The sequence below is a fragment of the Triturus cristatus genome, chromosome 3_1, assembly GCF_964204655.1.
Source record: "Triturus cristatus chromosome 3_1, aTriCri1.1, whole genome shotgun sequence".
Taxonomy (NCBI): domain Eukaryota; kingdom Metazoa; phylum Chordata; class Amphibia; order Caudata; family Salamandridae; genus Triturus; species Triturus cristatus.
This window is the reverse complement of record NC_140583.1, coordinates 645,535,375-645,557,916: the sequence shown is the minus strand read 5'-3', so window position 1 is coordinate 645,557,916 and position 22,542 is coordinate 645,535,375. Positions and strand designations below refer to the sequence as shown.

Genomic DNA, 22,542 nt, shown 5'->3' with positions numbered 1-22,542 from the left:
GAATTAATCCAAGAGGGTAAGACCATAACTAATACCTCTATACGCTGTGCCTTAGACGCAGCAGACACAGCCTCCAGGGCCATTAACACCAGTGTCCTACTCCGTCGACACGCTTGGCTGAGAGTTTCAGGCTTTAAACCCGAGGTACAAGCCTCCATATTAAGCCATCCGTTCGATCAGGAACATTTATTCGGTCCAAGGATAGATGAGGCCCTCGAGAAGATGAAAAAAGACACAGATACGGCGAAATCTATGGGAGCCCTACAGTCACACCCTCCTAGACGCTCCTTTCGCCGCTCTTCCTTTCGAGGCACAGGCAGAGGCTACTCCTCAGACAGCGCGTCCACGTCCTACAAATCCCCGACTCAGTCCACCTTCACAAAACGTTATCAAACAGGCGGCTATAGAGGAAATAACAATAAAGGCAGAGGCAAAACAAATACCGCCCGCTCTGCCACACCGCCTACCCAATGACTTTCCCCTGCTCCCCCCAGACCATCCCACTCTGGTCGGGGGCAGACTACAAAATTTCCTTCACGTCTGGGAGTCTATCACATCAGACAAGTGGGTGACCCAAATTATTTGTTCAGGGTACTGCCTAGAACTCCCATCTACCCCCCCCCCCCCCCTCAACATTCCACCAAGGCAACGCCCAATGTCACAAGAACATTCCACGTTACTAAAACAGGAGGTAATCTCCCTCCTACAAAAACACGCAATAGAACAGGTCCCCCACGATCAGCAAAATGTAGGGGTCTACTCCCTATATTTTCTGATACCAAAAAGAGACGAGACTCTACGACCTATCTTAGATCTCCGGCCTCTAAACACTTACATACATTCGGACCATTTTCACATGGTAACACTTCAGCAGGTACTTCCGCTCCTCTCCCAGAACGACTTTCTCACCACACTGGACTTGAAAGACGCGTACTTTCACATTCCGGTACACCATGCCCACAGAAAGTACCTCAGATTCGTAGTGGACGGGCAACACTACCAGTTCAAGGTGCTCCCATTCGGGGTCACAACAGCACCACGGGTATTTACCAAGTGCCTAGCGGTAGTGGCGGCACACCTCAGAAGACAGCACATTCACGTCTTCCCGTATCTGGACGACTGGCTCATAAAAGCTGTGTCCTACAACCAATGTGTACACCACACTGCCACTACAATCCAGCTACTTCACCAACTAGGCTTCACGGTGAACCACCAAAAGTCCCAGCTAACACCATCCCACATAAAGCAATACCTCGGTGCCACCATTGACACCTCAAAAGCCATTGCCTACCCCAATCTGACCAGGATCGCAAGCATTCAGGCTTTGCGTCAAAAATTCATACTTCAACACTCCCTCTCAGCATGACTGTTTATGCAACTGATAGGGATGATGGCCTCTTGCATTTTCATAGTACCTCATGCAAGTCTCCAGATGCGTCCACTCCAAGAGTGCTTAGCGCGCCAATGGAACCAGGCCCAGGGGCAACTGACAGATCTGGTGTTGGTAGACAGTCGCACCCATCGCTCTCTGCAGTGGTGGAACACCACAAATCTTTCCAGAGGTCGACCGTTCCTGGACCCGGTTCCACACAACAGCCGTCTGGGGAGCTCATCTACTACACCTCACAGTGCAGGGCACATGGACACCGCAACAAAAGTTACTCCACATCAATCATCTGGAGTTACTGGCAATCTTTCTAGCCCTAAAAGCCTTTCACACACAGATTTTAGGCAAAGCAGTCCTTATCCGCACAGACAACATGACTGCCATGTACTACATCCAGAAACAAGGCGGCACACACTCTCCACAGCTCTCTCAACTAGCACAGAGCATATGGAGATGGGCAATCCCACACAAAATCTTTCTCCTGGCCCAGCACGTCCCAGGAGTCCAAAACCCCATGGCAGATCTGCTCAGCAGACAGACGCAACAGATCCACGAGTGGGAACTTCACCCGCAGGTTCTTCACCCGTTCTTTCAGATGTGGGGGCATCCACAGATAGACCTATTCGCCACCCACGAAAACAAAAAATGCCCAAGCTTCGCCGCCAGATACCCACACCCATTGTCCAAAGGCAATGCGATATGGATGAACTGGTCAGGCAAATTTGCATACGCCTTTCCACCTCTCCCACTAATTCCATTAGTGGTGCGAAAGCTAAAACAGCACTCCCTCACACTCATTCTAGTAGCTCCAACATGGGCCAGACAACCGTGGTACACCACGCTGCTGGAACTATCAGTAGTGCCACACCAAAAATTACACCTCTTACCATGCCTCCTAACCCAGAACCATGGAGAGATCAGACACCCGGACCCAGCACAGCTCAACCTTGCGATCTGGCTCCTGAGATCCTAGAATTCGGATACCTTAACCTTCCCCCCGACTGTATGAATGTTATCAGAGAAGCTAGACGTCCTACCGCTAGAGCCTGCTACGCTGCCAAGTGGAAAAGATTTGTTGTTTATTGCCATAACAACACAATCAACCCTCTAGACGCATCCATACAGCACATCATATGCTACTTACTACATCTACAAAGATGTAACCTAGCACATACATCCATTCGGCTACACCTCGCAGCAATTGCCGCTTACCTACAAAACAGACAGCACCTATCACTTTATCACCTCCCTTAGAAGGGTCAGTGAAATACAAGCACTTACTATACAAGAACCTTTTCTCCAAATGCCCCCGAACAAGGTTGTCCTACGTACCAACCCAAAATTCCTACCCAAAGTCATCTCAGCCTTTCATCTAAACCAATCGGTAGAATTACCGTTTTTTTTCTCGCAACCTCAAACGGTTGCAGAAAGGGCTCTACACACACTGGATGTTAAAAGGGCCTTGATTTACTATATCCAGGGAACACAACCTTTCAGGAAGACAAAGCAACTGTTTGTCTCTTTCTCTCCACCTCATAAAGGCAACCCCATCTCTAAATCAGGGATAGCTAGGTGGATTGTAAAATGCATACAGATTTGCTACCACAAAGCAAAACGCACGCTATCTGTTCCCCCTAAAGCCCACTCTACAAGAAAGATAGGGGCTTCTATGGCTTTTCTAGGGAACATCCCATTAGATGATATCTGCAAGGCAGCTACATGGTCAACAACGCACACTTTCACTAAACATTACTGTGTACATGTGCAAACCAAGCAACAAGCTAGTGTGGGCCAGGCTGTACTAAAGACACTATTTCAAACCACTGCAACAGATACCGGTGGTCGCCGCTAAGGTTGGGAACTGCTATATAGTCTATGTAAAAGTGTGTAATCTGCAGCTCATATGCCTCGAACGGAATATGCTACTTACCAGTATGCATCTGTTCTTGGCATGTAGAGCTGCAGATCTACACACGCCCACCCGCCTCCCCGGCTACCTGTATCTGTTCCAGTCTATCTTATTTAGATATAACACACATGGGTTTCTTCACTGTTATTACTACGCTCCATCTTTCTCTGTTGGCGAAAAACAATCTGAGGATGGAGCCGAAGCCCATGCGCAATACGAACCAAGGGAGGAGTCACCGACCTCGTGACTTCCAAAGACTTTCCATGAGGAAAAACAAACTGCAAACATCCGGGCCCAACACCAGATGGCGATCTATGCAAAAGTGTGTAGATCTGCAGCTCTACATGCCAAGAACAGATGCATACTGGTAAGTAGCATATTCCTTCTTAGGCTTTCATACAATTCTCAACTCCACACTTAGAACTTTTCCCACATAAAAACAGCCAATGCAGTCCTATGGGAGGAAATCAGGTTTTGCAGCGTGAATCTTTTCTGGATTCACTATGCTGTGCATTATTCCGCCATCTAGTGGTTGGGTCCAGAATTGTAGTATTTCTTCTCTTCTGTTTTTTCTCATGGCCTGGTGGGCATCAACATATCACCATTTGGTGCCCTTCTGTGACATTGACGTGCTTCCTCCAGAAGCTCCCTCCTTTGGTTGCCTTCTTCAGATTCTTTTTTCCCGCCTTTGGGTCTGGATCGAGACTGAAGGAGCTCCAGAACTTTGGAGAGCAGAATCCATGAGAATCCGATACAAAAATAGGAAAACAACTTATCGACACACCGGCCTTCGAGGCGGTGAACTGGGACGCAGAAAAGGGGAGAAACCATCGAAACTTCGATGTCCAACAGAGAATGCGCACACAGGGGGCTCCCTGGGCGCGGTAACGGACAAGACACCATTCAAGTTCTGCGACAATTGCCACCACAAGTACGCACAGAAGGACCAGCACTCGGTCTGTAACCTTTGCCTGCCGCTCGACCACCACTCCGAAGATTGCAAGGCGTGCTCGGCGTTCACCCCAAAGACCTTGAGGGAGAGGCAAAAAAGAGCGAATTACAGTAGGCAGGGTTAAGGGCCACCACCATCGCTTCGAGACCTGGGCCTCTCCGGCGAGGCAGAGGACAACGTCACCGAAGGGCCCGAGGGCGAGGAAGACGCGCACATCCAAGTCGTCGATGCCGAAAAGTGAACTCCAAAGGAAGTAAGAGAGACAGCGACCCCTAAACAGTCGACTGAGCCCCGAAAGAGTCCTCAAAAACAGCCCCAGCGTCGAAACATTCGGCGACTGCAAGCTCGTCTAAAGACAAACAGTCCATCGGTTCCTTTGACAGGGACTCCCAGACGGTGAAAACCCTCAATACGACAAAGTCGTTGAAGAGCAGTCCAGAAAAGGACTCCTCGACGTCGAAGAGAGAGAGGGCAAAGCAAGTTTCGACGTCATTGTCGACAAGCGCCAAGAGAAAGCACGAAAGCGTCGGAGCTCGAGAAGAAAAGAAAGAGGCTCAAGCCGAAATGGCAGGCATCTTGCAGCACAAGAAAAATTTCGACGACACAATGAGGCAGTTCAAGATCCCGCCAAAGACCTCGACACTACCCGAAAAAGACCTTGAGGAACTACAGGTTCCTACGACCCCAGAGCCGGCTGGCGAAGAGGAGGAGGAAGAAGAATACTACTTCGAAGCCGAGGGAGAAGAAGAGGACCAAACCTATCAAGGTTTGGCAGCCTCGGAGACACAAGACATGCAGTGGCAAGATCTCGAAGCCAACTTGCCCGAGGAAGGGATAGACTCGAGGCCCTCACCCCCCGACGACATCGGGATGTACAATCAGGTGATAAAGAGGGCTGCAGACACCTATGGAGTGCAGGTAGAGGAAGAAAAGCCACAGTCCTGCTTCCTCCTAGAGACCTTGCTGCCCACACAGACAAGAAGCCAATTCCTGCCCATGCTCCCAAGTGTGCTGGACCAGGGAAAGTAAGCCTTTAAGGAACCTGCCACATGCAAGGCAGTAACACCAAGAGGAGAGAAAAAATACAAACACTCCTCCAATGACCCAATTTATATCAGAGGTTCAGTGCCTGCTGACTCTATAATAGCTTCCTCAGCCAGAAAAAGGGCTAATGTACCCACTAACGTGGGCTCACCACCAGACAAGGAGAGCAAAAGAATGGATCTCACAGGATGGAAGATGGAACGAAGTGCCACCATTCAGTGGCGCATAGCAAATTCTAATGCACTAATCAACAGGCATCAATACCAGTACTGGGAGGAAGTAAGCGAACTGCTGAAACATCTGCCAGACCAGTTCCAGAGATGGGCAGCACACTTGGTGGAAGAGGGGAAGAACATGGCCAATACATGTTTGAAATCAGCCCTAGATGCTGCCGAGACATCAAGCAGGCAAATGATGATTGGGGTTACGGAGAGAAGACACGCCTGGCTTAGAATCTCAGGGTTCAAACCAGAGGTGCAGAGTAATATCTGAAACACACCGTTCAATGGGGAACAACTGTTCGGAACAGCTGTGGACAACAAGCTATCTCAGCTGAAGAAGGAAAATGAAACTGCAAGGTCCATGGGGGCACTACAATTCAGAGGTATGTGTAGGGGGACACCATCACGGAGACCAGCAGGCAGGGAAAATCACCAGCCAGTAGCCTCACACCAGACCTTTCAGCAGGGTTACCAAGGAGGGAACCAGGGCCAACAACCGGGTCAACAATAACAAGGTTGGCAATACCACCACTGAAGGTAATCCTTTCGAGGGCACACTTGAGGAAGAGGCCAACAGGAAAGAGGAGGTCAGCAACCCACCTCCAAGTGACTGCACTACAAGCTTGGTGCACACTCTAACAAGATCTCAGAGGGCACAATAACAAATACACGTATAAAAACATCAGGTCCCAAACAACAAAAAATACCTCCAACATGCAACACCAGTGGGAGGCAGAATAGCAAACTTCATCCAGGAGTGGAAGAGGATTACATCCGACAAATGGATACTAAACCTAATACAATACGGATACTGCATAGAACTGGCAAAACAACCGCCATGCAGAAGACCAGAGAACAAGGTTCATTCAAAAAGAGTGCGGTCTCATTTACTCGAAGAAGCACAAGAACTTATACACAAAGGGGCCATAGAGAGGGTGCCTTACAAGGAAAGGAACAAGGGGGTGTATTCAACGTACTTCCTCATACAAAAGGTGGACAGAACATTAAGACCTATACTAGACTTAAGGTTCCTAAACAAGTTCATAAAGACTGAAAAATTCAAAATGACATCCTTACAAGAAGTAATACCTCATATACAGATAGGGGACTACATGGCATCTATAGATCTAAAGGACGCTTACTTGCACATTCCCGTGAACAAAAGACAGAAAAACCTACTCAGATTCGTAATCAACAAAACGCCCTTCCAATTCACGGTACTAGCGTTCGGACTCGAGTCGGCACCAAGAGTCTTCACAAAATGCCACCAGAGCAGGTAAAGATATTCTTAGGGGCAGAAATCAACACAACAGTAGGGAAGGTGTTCCCGAGCACAAAGAGGACAGTAGCAATACTGAAGGAGACACATCTATACCGCAAGGGGTAAGCTCTGACAGTGGGGAAACTGCTAGGGATGATGGCTTCATGCATTCATCTAGTCCCAAACATTTGAATACACATGAGACCATACCAGGAATGGATTCAACAACAATGGTCACAGGCAACAGGGAGTTGGGAGGATCTAGTGGCTGTTACACAAGCAGTTCTTCAGGAGATAACATGGTGGAACAGGAAGAACAACACAGGGGAGACTTTTCACACAACCAACTTATACAGTGACCATTACAACAGACGCTTCCCAACTGGGGTGCGGGACCCACATGAACAACCTCAAGGTGAGGGGTTTATAGACACAGCAGGATGCAATAAAGCACATCAACTTCCTGGAGTTAAAGACCGTGTTCCTAGCCTTAAAAGCCTTTTAGAAGGAGCTCTATTGAAAGAGGGTGTTGATTCAAACAGACAATACAACCACAATGTTTTACATCAACAAACAAGGAGGAACATAATCATTAACACTGTTAACCCTAGACCAGGAGCTATGGAAATGGGCTATCCCAAGGAACATAGACTTACTAGCAATTCATCTTCCAGGGAAGGACAATGTAGAGAAAGACAGGCTGAGCAGACAAACATTAACATCCCACGAATGGAGATAAATCAATCAGAGATTCTAAAAATCTTCAAGAAATGGGTGACTCCGCTAATCGACCTATTTGCAACACCCCAAAATGCCAACGCTTCGCATCCAGACAACCGTGCGCACACAGTCCCTAGGGAATGCGCTATGGAGAGACTGGTCAGGGACATTTGCTTACGCTCCCCCCCCCCGATACCACTGCTACACAGGGTACTCAACAAGTGCAGAATCGGCCGCATGACACTAATCCTCATAGCACCACAGTGGGCCAGGCAAACCTGGTTCTCACGGATAATGGAAATGTCACAAGGGACGAGTTCCCCAACAGGAAGGACCTCCTAACTCTGCAAAACAGAAAGGTCCTACACCTCAACGTGGTACGCGCACAAATGGTGAAGGCGCCATTCGAGCCAATCCACAAAGCAACCTTACAGATGCTCACGCTATAGACAGTGTTTTCAGTGGCAATCACATCACTACGTAGAGTAAGTGAATTGCAGGAGCTAACATTACAGGAGCCCTACTTCCAAATACATAATGACAGAATCGTCATGAGAACTGATCCACATTTTATGCCAAAGGTGGTATCTAAGTTCCACATTAACCAGACAATTCAAATACCAACTTTTTTTTTCCAAAACCCCAAAACACAAGCAGAAAGAGCACTGCACACCCTGGAGGCCAGAAGGGCAGTCATGTACTACATTGAGAGAACAGAGGAATGCAGGAAAACAAAGCAGTTCTTTGTTTCATTTGCAAAAAGTTTTCTGGGACGACCAGTCACAAAGAATACCATTGCAAGATGGATCGCACAAATCATACAGTTGTGACACAATCAGTCAGGTCAAACCTTCGAAGGAGCACCGCATGCTTCCTCAACAAGGAAGAAAGGAGCAACAGTGGCTTTCCTAGCAAACACACCTATTCAGGACATTTGCCAAGCAGAAGCATGGTCTTCAGTGCACACGTTCACAAAACACTACTGCGTGGACATTCAGATGAACAAAGAAGCACAAGTAGGACAGAAGGTCTTACAGCATATATTCACAAACCAGTGTTCATCTTCCACCCAGCCACCACAAGACTAGCAAACCACTACAAAGTCTATGCACAGCATAGTGAATCCAGAAAAGATTCACGCTGCAAAACGTATAGTTTCTTATCTGTCGGTGTAGTTTTGCAGCTTGAAGACTCTTCTGGATTCACTAGCGAACCCATCCACCTCCGCCAGGAAGATGACACAGGAGAAATAAATAAAGGGAAACTAGAACGAACAATCGGGAAAAAAAAGCATCCGAAGATGGCGACCAAAGGTGGGAGCTTCCTGAGGAAGCACGTCGACGTCACAGAAGACCACCAAATGGTGGTATGTCAATGCCCACCAGGCCACGGGGAAGGGGAGAGAAGAAATACTACAATTCCGGACCTAACCACTAGATGGCGGAATAATGCACAGCATAGTGAATCCAGAAAAATCTTCAAGCTGCAAAACTACACCGACGGGTAAGAAACTAGACGTTATCAGTTTAAAGGTGAGTAATCGGTCTTGGGAGTTGGGTTTCTGGGGTTAGAACCAGGGTTCCCCCAGGGTGAAGGATGCACTCAAAGAGCACCCTCAGCGGCACTATTGCAGACGGGTGCAGAGTGCTGAGGCCCAATGTTATCCAGTGGGGCTAGGCGGCCTCTGGTTGGTGGCAGCCACTTGAATGTGGAAGCAAAGCTCCTAGGGTTTAGCTCAGGGCAAAGGGGGATCCAAGGTAGCACACAAGGTGCACCCACTGCGGCACAGGGGGTGCAGGGTGCTGGATCGACGTCTGTAGCTCTGTTGGGTTCAATGGGAAGCTCCGGTCAGAACAAATACTGCAGGCTCGGGTACAAAGATTTTCTGGATAGGACAACCGGTTGGAGAGGTAAGTTGGGATGCCGTGACACCATCTGTTGGGCCACCCCAGGGCGTGGGGTGCAGGGGTGTCTTTTGGCGTCAGGTTTTCCTTACCGGCTGCGGTCGGGGGGAGCCTCCAGATAGGGGCTGCAGGCATCATCTGGAGTCTTGAGGCAGGTCTGGGATCACTGGATTCCAGATCAGGATCGCTGGGGAAACCTCCTCGTGGTGTTGGGCCACTCGGGCCGTGGGCGTCAGGTGCAGAGTGGTGCAGACTTGTGGATTTGGCTGGAGCCAGCATCTGTTGTTGAGCAAATCCATAGCTTACGAGAGACAAAGTCTTTTTAGGAAAGGCAGGGCAGGTGCTTGGCACCTCTGCCCAGGATGTGCTCTGTTTCAGGACCCCGAGAGCGGGAGGCTCTCGACCTAGGGGTCCAGAAACATGTCAACCAGGACACTAGAGTTAGGTTGTTTTTCAGGGGACATATCTAAGATGCCCTTTGGGTGCATTTGGCATTAAATCCTACACTGGCACCGGTGTGGGTTTAATGTGCTGAGAAGTGTGATATCAAACTTTCCGGATTTCAGTAAATTTATTATGGTGCTGTGGAGTCTGTAATATGATAGAGAAAGAGAGTGGGAGAGAGAAAAAAGGTACAAAGCCTCAGAGGGTGTAACAATCTGTACTGTAGTCCTTAGAGGCATTCCCTGGTCACAGTTCCCATGGTGCCTTGCATGTGGCCAGAGAGTTGCCAATTGAGGTTGCAACAGTACAGTATTAAGAAAACAACATTGGCCCTGGGTATCTGGTTGGCAGGAACCCAGGGCACCCTTAGTAAAAGAGCATCAACATCGGGCAAAAAGTGAGGGGCAACCATGCAAAAAGGAGCACTTTCCTACAACCTCTTCAGATTCAACCATACCTAGGAGCAATACTCAACACATAGTTTGCTTTAGCTTATCTCAATCCTGCTTGAATTCACCATTTTCAAACAATTCTACCTCAATTCTGTCAAACAAAACACGCACAGTTCAGACCGTCATGCGTCTGTTAGGAATGATGGCGATTTGCATTGCCATTGTTCCTCACGTAAGACTACACTTGCGCCCACTACAACAGTGTCTCTCTCGCCATTGGCCTCAATCACAGGCAACAGTGTCTCTCTCGCCATTGGTCTCAATCACAGGGTCACCTCCAGGATCTAGCGTTGATGGACCGCCACACTCCCCATTCCCTGCAATGGTGGAATTTCAACAATCTGTTGAAAGGGCAGACTTTCTTAGACTCTGTGCCTCACATCATTAACCACAGATGCTTCAAAGACTAGTTGGGGTGCTCACCTACAAGACTTCACAATACTAGGTCTGTGGGATGCCAAAACTCAATCTCTACAAATCAACTACTTGAAACTTGCTAGCACTAAAAGTTGCCCTTCCTCATCTATCCCATGAGGTTATGCTAGTCCATATGGACAATATAACAGCCATGTACTATCAACAAAAACGAGAGTGGTGGGTGGGTGTTACACTGTCCTCTCAGCTGTCACACCTCCCTCAGACCATATGGAACTAGGCTGTTCACCATCACAGTCATCTGTTGGTGAAATATTTGCCGGAGACTAACAAAATTCTCACAGACCATACGCAGCAGAACGCATTAACCAACCCACAAGTGGGAACTCCACCTACGAGTCCTCTTTCTTTACTTTCAGAAGCGGGAGTTTCCACAAATCGACCTTTTCGCCACAGTTGAAAATGCAAAATGCCCAGACTTTGCCTCCAGGTACCCACACCCACTATCCAAGGGCAATGCGCTATGGATGAGTTGGTCTGGGATATTTGCCTATGCCTTTCCACCTCGCCCTCTCATTCCATTTCTGGTTCGGAAACTCAAGCAAACATCTCTTACCATGATCCTTGTAGCTCCCACCTGGCATGTACACTATGGTTCACAACAGTACTAGATCTCTCCGTATGTTTGGATTTTTGTTTGCTGATGTCTCGGAGTAGTAGCTTGGCTTCAAGGTGACTGTACTCTGGGAGGGCCTCCAATTCGCAAATGTATGGAGTCAATGTGTGGTGTAGCTGGAGGTAAAGGTAGAACTGGCTGCAATGTATGCAAAACTCATATTGGTGGGTGGTATAGGATTTAAGAGTGACACCCTCCAGAACATCCCCCAGAGTTGAGATATCGATAGTATCCCACGTGGAGAAGCCCATCAGAGCTAACACCAGAGAGAGCAGGTCACCCACCTAAAGTGGAGTAAGTGCTGTGAGCCTAAGTCTGCAACCCATCTTTACTAACGGTCTTTGCAGGACCGCCTGAGTCGCTGGAATGAGTGGAAGACGTGCCCGCCCCCCATGGATTAGAGGATGAATTGAAGTGCCCTAAAACACCCACTTCTCGGACGCAAAACCTTGAGTTCGAGGCATATGAGCTGCAGATCACACACTAAGGATAAGATCGCCATCTGGTGTTGGGCTCGGATGATTGCAGGTTGTTGTTGTCTTCGGAAGAAGTCTTTGGTCACGAGATTGGTGACTCCTCCCATGGACAACAGTGCGCATGGGCATCCACTCCATCCTCAGATTGTTTTTTTCCGCCATTGGGTTCGGATGAACTTTTTTCCGCTCCAGCAGAAAACTTATAGCAATCACTACAACTCTCATAACTTCAAAACTCGACGTCGAAACCCATATCGGACCGACTCCGGACGCGGCTGATGGAAAGGACACCTTTTAAAAAATGCCCCCAATGTGGAGCAAAGTTCCCTCATAGCGATCACCACGAGGTCTGTAATTTGTGCCTTTCACCAGACCACAACGAATCCAGCTGTCCAGCCTGCGCCGCATTCCGCTCAAAGAAAACCATCCGGGACCGAAGAGCTCGACGCCATATCATGGCCAAGCCGGTTCCGGAACCAGAAAACATCTTTGCACAGGACGTCCCTGACGATGACTCCGACGATCTCCAAATCGTGTCCGAGGCCGACGATTCAGATCCGGGGCAGCCTGTGAGTACCAGCTCCCCTACCCCAACACCACCCAAAAAGACATTGGTCAAGACTCTACCAACTGGGCCCAGTCGCAATCCAAAAACATCTTCTGAGCCGGGCCCGGCTCCGAAGAAAAGTAAGCCTGCAGGTGGCTCGGGCTCGAGCAAACCTCATGTAATTGTGCCTATAATACCTTCGGCACCAAAACAGGCTTCGGGACCGAAATCTCCATCGGGCCCGAAATGTCACTCTGTCCCGACATCGACACCGGCACCGAAACGTTCTTCGGCGCCGAGGTCTCCACCGACACCAAAAGGCTCGTCGGCACCGAAAGGCTCGTCGGCACCGAAAGGCTCCTCGGCACCGAAAAGCTCATCGGCACCGAAAAATCCACCGGAACCGAAAAGTTCTTTGGCACCCAAAACATCTTCGGTGCTAAAACACGTCCATAAAGACCCGAAAAAGTCGGCGCCACAGCCGCCTTCGGACACTGAGGAACTCTTTCGACCTGATCCTAAGCAAAAACGGATTTACATAAATTCGAAAACTGGACATGTCACAGCGGTGCCCTACAAGAAAAGGAAGCTGGACTCACCACCTCCTCCAGCACCTCCAAAGAAGAAGGACTGTGCCACTTCACCCATATGTCCTTCCTCTCCTACATTATCTCCTATTCCGTCCCCCCAACCCCCACCGCCTGCACCTCTACCATCTCCTTCTCATACACCACCTCCACAGGATGATGATGATTTTGTGGGAGGGGGAGACCCAGATTTCTTTACTTATCCCACTGATCCCACTGATCCTACTGATCCCTTTACACTCCCGGACACAGCACCAGTAGATGACTGGACTTACCCTATGCCTGATGTGCCTGACCCCGCTCCATACCCCTCAAAACCCTCCCCTCCTGATGACCATTTAGGGTTCGGTCAGCTTATTAACAGAGCAGCATCGTTTCATGGTGTCACCATGCACACCGACACTCCTGAGGAGGATTTTTTACTCGACACTTTTGAGCAGTTCCAGAAAACAGTCCACATTCTACCCATGATTAAAGGAGTGATAAAGCATGCCACTGAGGTTTTTAAAGACCCTGTCAGGGCCAGGGTTCTCAACCCCAGAATAGAAAAAAAATACAGACCAGCGCCACAAGATCCTGCGTACATCAAGGCGCAACTCCCCCTAGACTCACTAGTCGTCTCCAATGCCAGAAAAAGGGCCAACTCCCAAACAACCGGAGACACGCCGCCCCCAGACAAGGAGTCTAAACTCCTGGAGGCTTCCGGCAAAAGGGTTCCCGCTCAAGCGGCTAACCACTGGTGTATCGCAAATACACAAGCCCTATTGGCTCGTTATGATAGAGCCCATTATGATCAACTGGAGGATCTCTTACAACACCTGCCTGAACCTTTCAAAACACAGGCCACTGACCTCATACAAGAAGGCAAACTAATATCCAATGCCTCCATTAAATGTGCATTAGACGCAGCGGACACCGCCTCTAGGGCAGTCAACACAAGCGTATTGCTTAGACGCCACGCATGGCTGCGCATCTCCGGCTTCAAGCCGGAAGTACAAACCACCATTCTTGCTCAACCCTTTAATCAGGAGCAACTATTCGGCCCGGCAGTAGACACTGCCCTAGAAAAAATGAAAAAAGATAATGAAACTGCAAAATCTATGGGAGCATTGCAGTCTACTCAACCCAGAGGCTCCTTTCGTCGCTCCTTTTATAGAGGAGCTTCCAAAAATGTGGGAACAGACAACTCTTCCACCTTCAAAACATCAGGTCAAACATCCCCTAACAAAGGATATTTTAGAGGAGGGTATCGGGGAACCAATAATAAAGGCCGGGGACGGGGTAACAACAACAACACCCGCTCCTCTACAGCCACCAAACAGTGACTTGCCACCACTCCCCCCAGACCATTCCACTCCGGTCGGGGGCAGGCTTCAACAGTTCCTACCTGTCTGGAATACCATCACTACAGACAGGTGGGTAAGACAAATTATCCAATATGGCTACTGCCTCGAACTCATAAACCCGCCCCCAAACATACCACTCAGGCACCGTCCCATGACGTCTCACCACCTCACACTCCTCAAACAGGAAATACAGTCTTTGCTTCAGAAAAACGCAATAGAACCTGTTCCACTACAACATCAGGGCACAGGAGTATATTCTCTATACTTCCTCATTCCCAAAAAGGACAAAACCTTGAGACCCATACTGGACCTCAGACTACTGAACCAGAACATACAATAAGATCATTTCCACATGATCACTCTCCAACAGGTCCTTCCATTACTTCAACAAGGAGACTTCCTTGCCACTTTAGACCTCAAGGACGCATATTTTCACATCCCTATGCATCCCGCTCACAGGAAGTATCTACGATTCGTGGTAGACGGTCAGCACTATCAGCTTACAGTTCTCCCATTCGGAGTAACAACTGCACCAAGGGTGTTCACCAAGTGCCTGGCAGTTGTGGCAGCATATCTCAGGAGACAACAAATCCATGTCTTCCCCTATCTGGACGACTGGCTCATAATAGCCAATACTCTAGACCAATGCGTTCACCACACCCACCGCACTATTCAAACCCTGCACAACTTAGGATTTACCATCAACTATCCCAAATCTCAACTACAACCCTCCCAAGTACAACAATACCTGGGAGCCACCATAGACACAGCCAAAGCCGTAGCTTATCCCAGCATAGCCAGGATAGCCAACATACAAAGTCTGATCAAAACATTTCAAACGCAACACTCTCTCCCCGCAAGAGTGTTCATGCAACTCTTAGGCATGATGGCGTCATGCATCTCCATAGTACCCTACACACGCCTTCAAATACGTCCCTTACAGGAATGTCTAGCACAACAGTGGAATCAGGCCCACGGACAACTTACCGATCTGGTGTTGGTGGACAGCCGCTCACTGACGTGATGGAACACCATCAACCTGTCCAAAGGGCGGCCGTTCTTGGAGCCCCTTCCACAAGTTGTGCTGACCACCGACGCATCTCTCACAGGGTGGGGAGCCCACCTCCTTCAACACACCACTCAGGGACGGTGGACCACTCAACAAAAACAGTTCCACATCAATCACCTAGAACTTCTAGCGGTGTTCCTAGCACTGAAATCCTTCCAAGTGCATCTCCAAAACAAAACTGACCTCATCCGCACGGACAACATGACCACAATGTATTACATACAGAAACAAGGAGGGACACATTCTCTACAACTGTCCCAACTGGCGCAACAAATTTGGAGATGGGCAATTCCCCGGAACATCTACCTGCTAGCAGAACACCTCCCAGGGGTTCAGAACCAGGTGGCCGACCTCTTAAGTCGCCACACACAGCAGATACACGAATGGGAACTACACCCCAAAGTCTTACTCCCATTCTTCCAAAAGTGGGGACAACCAGACATAGACCTGTTCGCCACACCAGAAAACGCAAAATGCCTAACCTTCGCCGCCAGGTACCCACACCCGCGATCAAAGGGCAATGCAATATGGATGAACTGGTCAGGCAGATTTGCGTACGCTTTTCCGCTTCTCCCTCTCATTCCATTTGTGGTACGCAAACTGAAACAACAGTCGCTGACACTCATCCTAGTGGCTCCCACTTGGGCACGTCAACCCTGGTTCGCCACACTTTTGGAACTATCGCTAGTTCCACATCAAAAACTGCATCTCTCCCCGGATCTCTTAACCCAGAACCATGGAGAAATCAGACACCCAGATCCTCAAACACTGAACTTGGCAATCTGGCTCCTGAAGTCTTAGAGTTCGGGTACCTCAACCTTCCTCCAGACTGTATGAATATCATTAAAGAAGCCAGGAGACCTACTACTAGGGCATGCTATGCTGCAAAATGGAAACGATTTGCCATTTACTGTGCTAACAATAACATACAACCACTGGATGCTTCCATCCAGAACATCATTTGCTATTTATTGCACTTGCAAAGATGCAATTTAGCGTATTCCTCTATACGTCTACATCTAGCGGCATTAGCAGCCTATTTGCAAAATAGACAACACCTGTCCCTCTTTAAGGTACCAGCTATTAAAGCATTTATGGAGGGTCTTAAAAGAATCATTCCTCCAAGGTTACCGCCTTCCCCGGTGTGGAACCTTAATATTGTTCTAACAAGGCTCATGGGTCCACAATTTGAACCAATGCACAAATGCGAACTGCAGTTCCTAACATGGAAAGTGGCTTTCCTCATCGCAATCACATCCCTGCGAAGAGTAAGTGAAATACAAGCCTTAACTCCCGAAGAACCCTTCCTACAACTACATCGGAACAAAGTGGTTCTTAGGACGAATCCAAAATTCCTCCCTAAAGTCATTTCCCCTTTCCATCTAAACCAGTCTGTGGAACTGCCAGTCTTCTTCCCTAATCCAGACTCAGTAGCCGAGAGGGCACTTCATACCTTAGATGTTAAAAGAGCCTTGCTCTATTACATCGACAGAACCAAACCTTTTCGGAAAACCAAGCAACTGTTTGTTGCCTTCGCTCCACCACACAAAGGCAACCCCATTTCCAAATCGGGTATCGCCAGATGGATAGTCAAATGTATCCAAATATGTTACCAAAAAGCTAAATGCACTCCACGCGTAAAATAGGGGCCTCTATGGCATTCTTAGGGAACATCCCCTTAGAAGACATTTGTAAAGCAGCCACATGGTCTACTACACACACCTTCACTAAGCATTACTGTGTTGATGTGCAATCCAAACAACAAGCTTCAGTAGGCCAAGCTGTCCTAAAAACTCTATTCCAAACTGCTGCAACTGATACAGGTGACCACCGCTAGGGGAGACACTGCTATATAGTCTATCCTTAGTGTGTGATCTGCAGCTCATATGCCTCGAACGGAATATGCTACTTACCAGTATGCATCTGTTCTTGGCATGTAGAGCTGCAGAGCCACACACACCCACCCGCCTCCCCGGGACCTGTATCTGTTCCAGCATTGTCTTAATTAGACACTACACATGGACATCCTTTCTCTTTACTTCTTACACACTCCATCATTTCCCATCATGGCGAAAAACAATCTGAGGATGGAGTGGATGCCCATGCGCACTGTTGTCCAGGGGAGGAGTCACCAATCTCGTGACCAAAGACTTCTTCCGAAGACAACAACCTGCAATCATCCGAGCCCAACACCAGATGGCGATCTTATCCTTAGTGTGTGATCTGCAGCTCATATGCCTCGAACTCAAGGTTTTGCGTCCGAGAAGTGGGTGTTTTAGGGCACTTCAATTCATCCTCTAATCCATGGGGGGCGGGCACGTCTTCCACTCATTCCAGCGACTCAGGTGGTCCTGCAAAGACCGTTAGTAAAGATGGGTTGCAGACTAAGGCTCACAGCACTTACTCCACTTTAGGTGGGTGACCTGCTCTCTCTGGTGTTAGCTCTGTTGGGCTTCTCCACGTGGGATACTATCGATATCTCAACTCTGGGGGATGTTCTGGAGGGTGTCACTCTTAAATCCTATACCACCCACCAGTATGAGTTTCGCATACATTGCAGCCTTTACCTCCAGCTACACCACACATGGCCTCCAATTCGCAAATGTATGGAGTCAAACAACAACCTGCAATCATCCGAGCCCAACACCAGATGGCGATCTTATCCTTAGTGTGTGGCTCTGCAGCTCTACATGCCAAGAACAGATGCATACTGGTAAGTAGCATATTCCTTCCCTCCCCCCAGCCCCCCCCCCCACCCCGCCAAGAGTCGCACAGCCACTTGTTAATAATTATCAGATGGGACGCCCAATAGCAGGACTCTATGTCGGTCTTGGCAAGCCCCATCAAACGTGGATTTGAAACCCTAAGTAAGGGCTATACGGGGGGCATAATTCCATAAGAAACTACGCAGCAGACTACACCTTACGGGAAAAGGTGTGCGGTAGGGAGAACAGGTAGTTCTATAGATTGCATAGGACGGGTAGTTATGTAGATAGTATAGGAGGTTGCATGCTTCTTTATCAAGGGATTTGCGGAGTCTTACAGCTAAGTTGATGCAGCATTCTCTGCTGGTGCCCATTCAGATGAGTGTGGGTGTAACAGGTCAACTGGGTTCAGCATAGCCGACCCTGTATCCTGATTATCCTAGAATTCCTAGAATGTTTGGGCACTAAAAAACTCCCTCCCACCACCCCATCAAAGAAAAGGAGCTTGTTCTGGATTAGGGGGACAAAAAACAAATAAAAATATAAATAAAAAAATGGCCCGAGCTAGACGACGAACAAAAAACCATGATTATATGTCATCAGTGCATCCTGGTAACACATTTAATGGTGTGTGGGTGTGGGTGTGTGTGTGTGTGTAAGTGTGTGTGTAAGTGTGTGTGTGTGTGTGTGTGTGTAAGTGTAACAGTTGCCTAGAGGTTAAGCTTCACTCCTCTGCCTCCACACTCCAAGGAAGACAGCTAAAGCACAAAGTCCCAGAAATCACTAACACACGGAGAGGGGAGGAACAGACAACAAGTGATCATGAGTAGAGACCAGCAAGTTATCAGAGGCAAACGCAGAAGTAGAGGAAGGTGGTCGTGTATAAAAAAAACTAACTATAAAATCACTGGTCTGGAAGAGTTTGGGAGACTTGAATCTTTGTTTGCGGAACAGATGAGGAGAAGCTGTCCTTCAGTATTGTGCCTTTCAGGCATATTATTCTTTCTGGATCCGAGAACATTTCTCATGACCATCTATCTAAGAGATGTTGCCTTGCCCTCACACCATAACATTCGATACAGATGGAACACAAGTAAGACATCTCAGGGGACTGGGCAACCATGGCAGTTGTCCTGCACCTGCAGATAGCATGTTTAAATCATGGGACAGCCAACGCGACCATTTCTGTTTGCCTTGGGTAATAAAATTGACGAGTGTCACCTTTTATAACAGTGCTTAGAAACACAATGTTCTTAATGCTATAGAAAATAAGCTCTTTCTCTTGTCCTCATCGATCTGTTTACATATTCCAGTAATCAAAATGTTTTGGTGACCCACCGCTTGCATGATTTATATGTGATAAATAATCTTCTCTGGATCACAGGAAAGTGCATAATATACCTAGTCTGCTATACTATTTCACCTGCATGTAGGATGACATCTTCTCACCGCTATATACTCGTTTTCAAAAGAGGGGTAAATCAACTTGTGTCACTGAGGAATATACAACAACAAATCGACTTTTTTAAATAATCAAGAGAAAACTCATGTACTCATTGACCTGCTCTGTTTTTCAGAAGAAGAAAAGGGACAGAAACGAAAACGGGAACCAGAAGACGAAGGGGATGAAGATGATTAAATCCAACAGTGTATTTTAATAATTTGTCGTAAATTTGACTGTTTTTACCCTGTATTCTTGTAAATCCTGTATCCCTCCCAGACTTCCTATTGTATTGTTTTGTTTTTCTTTCTTCCCTTGATCGTGATGTTGCCGTGGGAATGACAGGTAATGTCTGTTGATCAGAGAAGGAATAAAAGCGACTATTTTATTGCCAGTCCTACAGTTTTTTAATTGGTTAATTTTTCTTTGTGTTTAGTTGAATTTCTATTCATATGAAGCCATGTGGTAAATGTGTTTATTATTGAAGTGATGACTGGACACTTTTAAAAAAAAAAAAATGGTATTAAAAATATAATAAAAAGGAATTAATAAAATACACCTGAGATTTAATTTGAGATGGCTGGGGGATGGATTCCGCCCAGTCTGGGACACTGATGGGGGGAGAACCAGCCTATTGTATGCCTGTTTATGGTTAAGTGTATGTTGTGGATGGAACATGAGCTTTTTGGAGGATAATGGCCCCAGCAGGTACTTGTGTACACAGCTCCTGTCTAAAATTACCTGTTTAAACAGCGGTCCGTTGTGAGTGAATATGTGGTGTTCATTTCTTGCTTTGGGTTATTTGCTTCACATACACTTTTTTTGTGTAAATCTCTACACCTCAATCTCCAAGGTAAATTATGAAATATCCAAAATAGCACTGCACATGAAATAAAGACACCCACAAATTTCCCTTTCTTTTCTTTCGAAGAGATTAAATAAATGGTTGACGTTTATCTGGATACCTTAAAAGTAGAGGAAGCAAAAAGTAGAATGAGCAGATTTTGATATATGTATGTGTATATAATTCTCACAGTGCCCTTCATGAATCCTGTATGAGATTGCCTGTAAATATTGGTAACATTGTTTCGTTCCCTTATTATTGCTAAGTTCCCTTATTATTTTGTGCGACAATTCGCATTATCTTTGTTTTTGGGATGGTGCATCCAAGCAAATGTCTAGCCAATGTTTAGGTCCTCAAAGGCAAAAGGCGCTTTCCGATCCCTGACTTTCTAGAGAACGTTTTTTTAATACTTGTAATACTAAAAAAGAAATTGTGTGCCACTTTAGGCAAAAGTATAGGCTAAGCTAATTACATTTAGTAATAAGAATCTGCTTGCCATTGTGCTACAGAGTTTGAGTTCCCTTTGTGCAGAAGAGACTTAAGGCATGTAGTGTAGATTTTTTTCCTACACACCCGCATGATATAAGAGTGTAAATTTGTATTTTCCTACCTTGTGGAAGTTTGTGAAAGTGGCTGAAATTCCCCAGTGAATGTACAGTTTTCGTTTTTGCCCCTTTCCAGTAGTTTCCTGGTGACTTCCTTTCTAAATGACAACGCATCTGTAAAAAAACATCTGCAGCTGTCTGCCCCCTCCCCTAGAGAAGTCAATCTTTGAATTTTACTTTTGTTTGTCATTGAAACATTTCAAATAAATCTGTTTTATACAATTTTGTTGACTTTTTCCTTGTGTTCACTTAGCCGCAGGAATCTAGGAAACTTTACAGAGTTTTCTAGTCAGTAGCGTCCTATGTATGATTCGGTCTTGGATTCTCAAATTGGGCCCTATGCTTAAGCACTGCTCCCTGCGAAGCTGACATTGTGGATGGTGTTCAGCTTTATGCAGGTGAAGCAAAATTTCTATATATCCGTGCACCTTTTGAGTAGCTACGTTTCTCATGAGCTATGCTGTCTGTTAGTGAGTAATCAAATGTCCACCTTGTTAATGTGCTTTGCTACAATGTCTTAAACGTCTTTGATGCACCACATTGTTAAAAATTCATTTTCTTCCTCTTGTTTCCCAGCTGGTTGCTTTTGAATTGCGCTATTTAGGAACTGAACAAGGGAAGGGGCGTTAACTTGGTAATTGGAATAAAGAGACTACTACTATCAGTTTGAAAATATGGGGCACAAGGAATTTGCTCTCATTTACTCCATTCATATAATCCCGTCTCTATCATATTAGCGGCATAATTGCAACCAGCATGCTGATTGTTGTTTTTTATTTTTTTTTAGTTTATGTATGATAGTACAGTTTACCACTCTCCTTATTACTGTATTTGCATTTGTTTCTTATGTGTCCAGGTTGATCCTGGTCCCCTCGTTTTGTTAGTTGGGTGCCATTGCTGGAAAAATAACAACATAGAAATTGCATGCAAAAGGTACCTGGCTGATTCACATTGTGAATTCTAGAACCTCAGGAATGCACTCACCAAAAGCAGATTGGACTAGTGCAACAGCTTACTCACAGGACCCCGCAATTCATCATTCACTTCCATCGACAAAGTTAGGAACTTTGCAACTTGAAAAATCTACACCCTCTGACTCAAGCCTAAAGGTTGATTGACTTGAAGCCAGTAGTAGAGGGTAGCTTCTTACTTTGGTCTTCAAAGCAGTCCACAGATTGGCCACTTTTTACCATGACCCAACCCTTAGCTGCCCCTGCAATCTTAAACCTTCACTTTTTCACGGTACCAAAACCCAGTTTCACTTAATTTTGATTTGGTTCAATCTAATTGAGACTTCAAGCTGCAGATGTTTTACCTTAGAATTATCCCTAGGCGTCCGATTGGATCCAGAAATCTTTTGTTTTTGGTGAGCAGTTCCCCTGGGCGCCCATAGGTGGCATAGTTTGGCTCCACTCAGTGTTTTCCGTGCCGGAAGTGACCTGTTCAGTGCCTGTATAGGCGGCACCCCAGCGCACTGACGTCAGTTCTTTTCTTTCCCACCCAGTCAGCATGTATCTAGAGAGAGCTACCCCTCAGTAATTTTTGTGACTGTTCTTTTTTTATTTATTTTTTATTTT

At 47.0% G+C, this 22,542-nt stretch overlaps 1 protein-coding gene across 1 annotated transcript in view; it reads left to right on the top strand.

The window, feature by feature from the left end:
• Nucleotides 1–21,187, top strand: part of ANP32A (acidic nuclear phosphoprotein 32 family member A) — a 136,837-nt gene extending 115,650 nt beyond the window's left edge. The window contains exon 7 of the mRNA XM_085644644.1: nucleotides 19,653–21,187. Within this exon, the coding sequence (XP_085500770.1) occupies nucleotides 19,653–19,714 (62 nt within the window). The 3' untranslated portion in view covers nucleotides 19,715–21,187. The remainder of the gene's footprint in view (nucleotides 1–19,652) is intronic.
• Nucleotides 21,188–22,542: the final 1,355 nt, after the last annotated feature.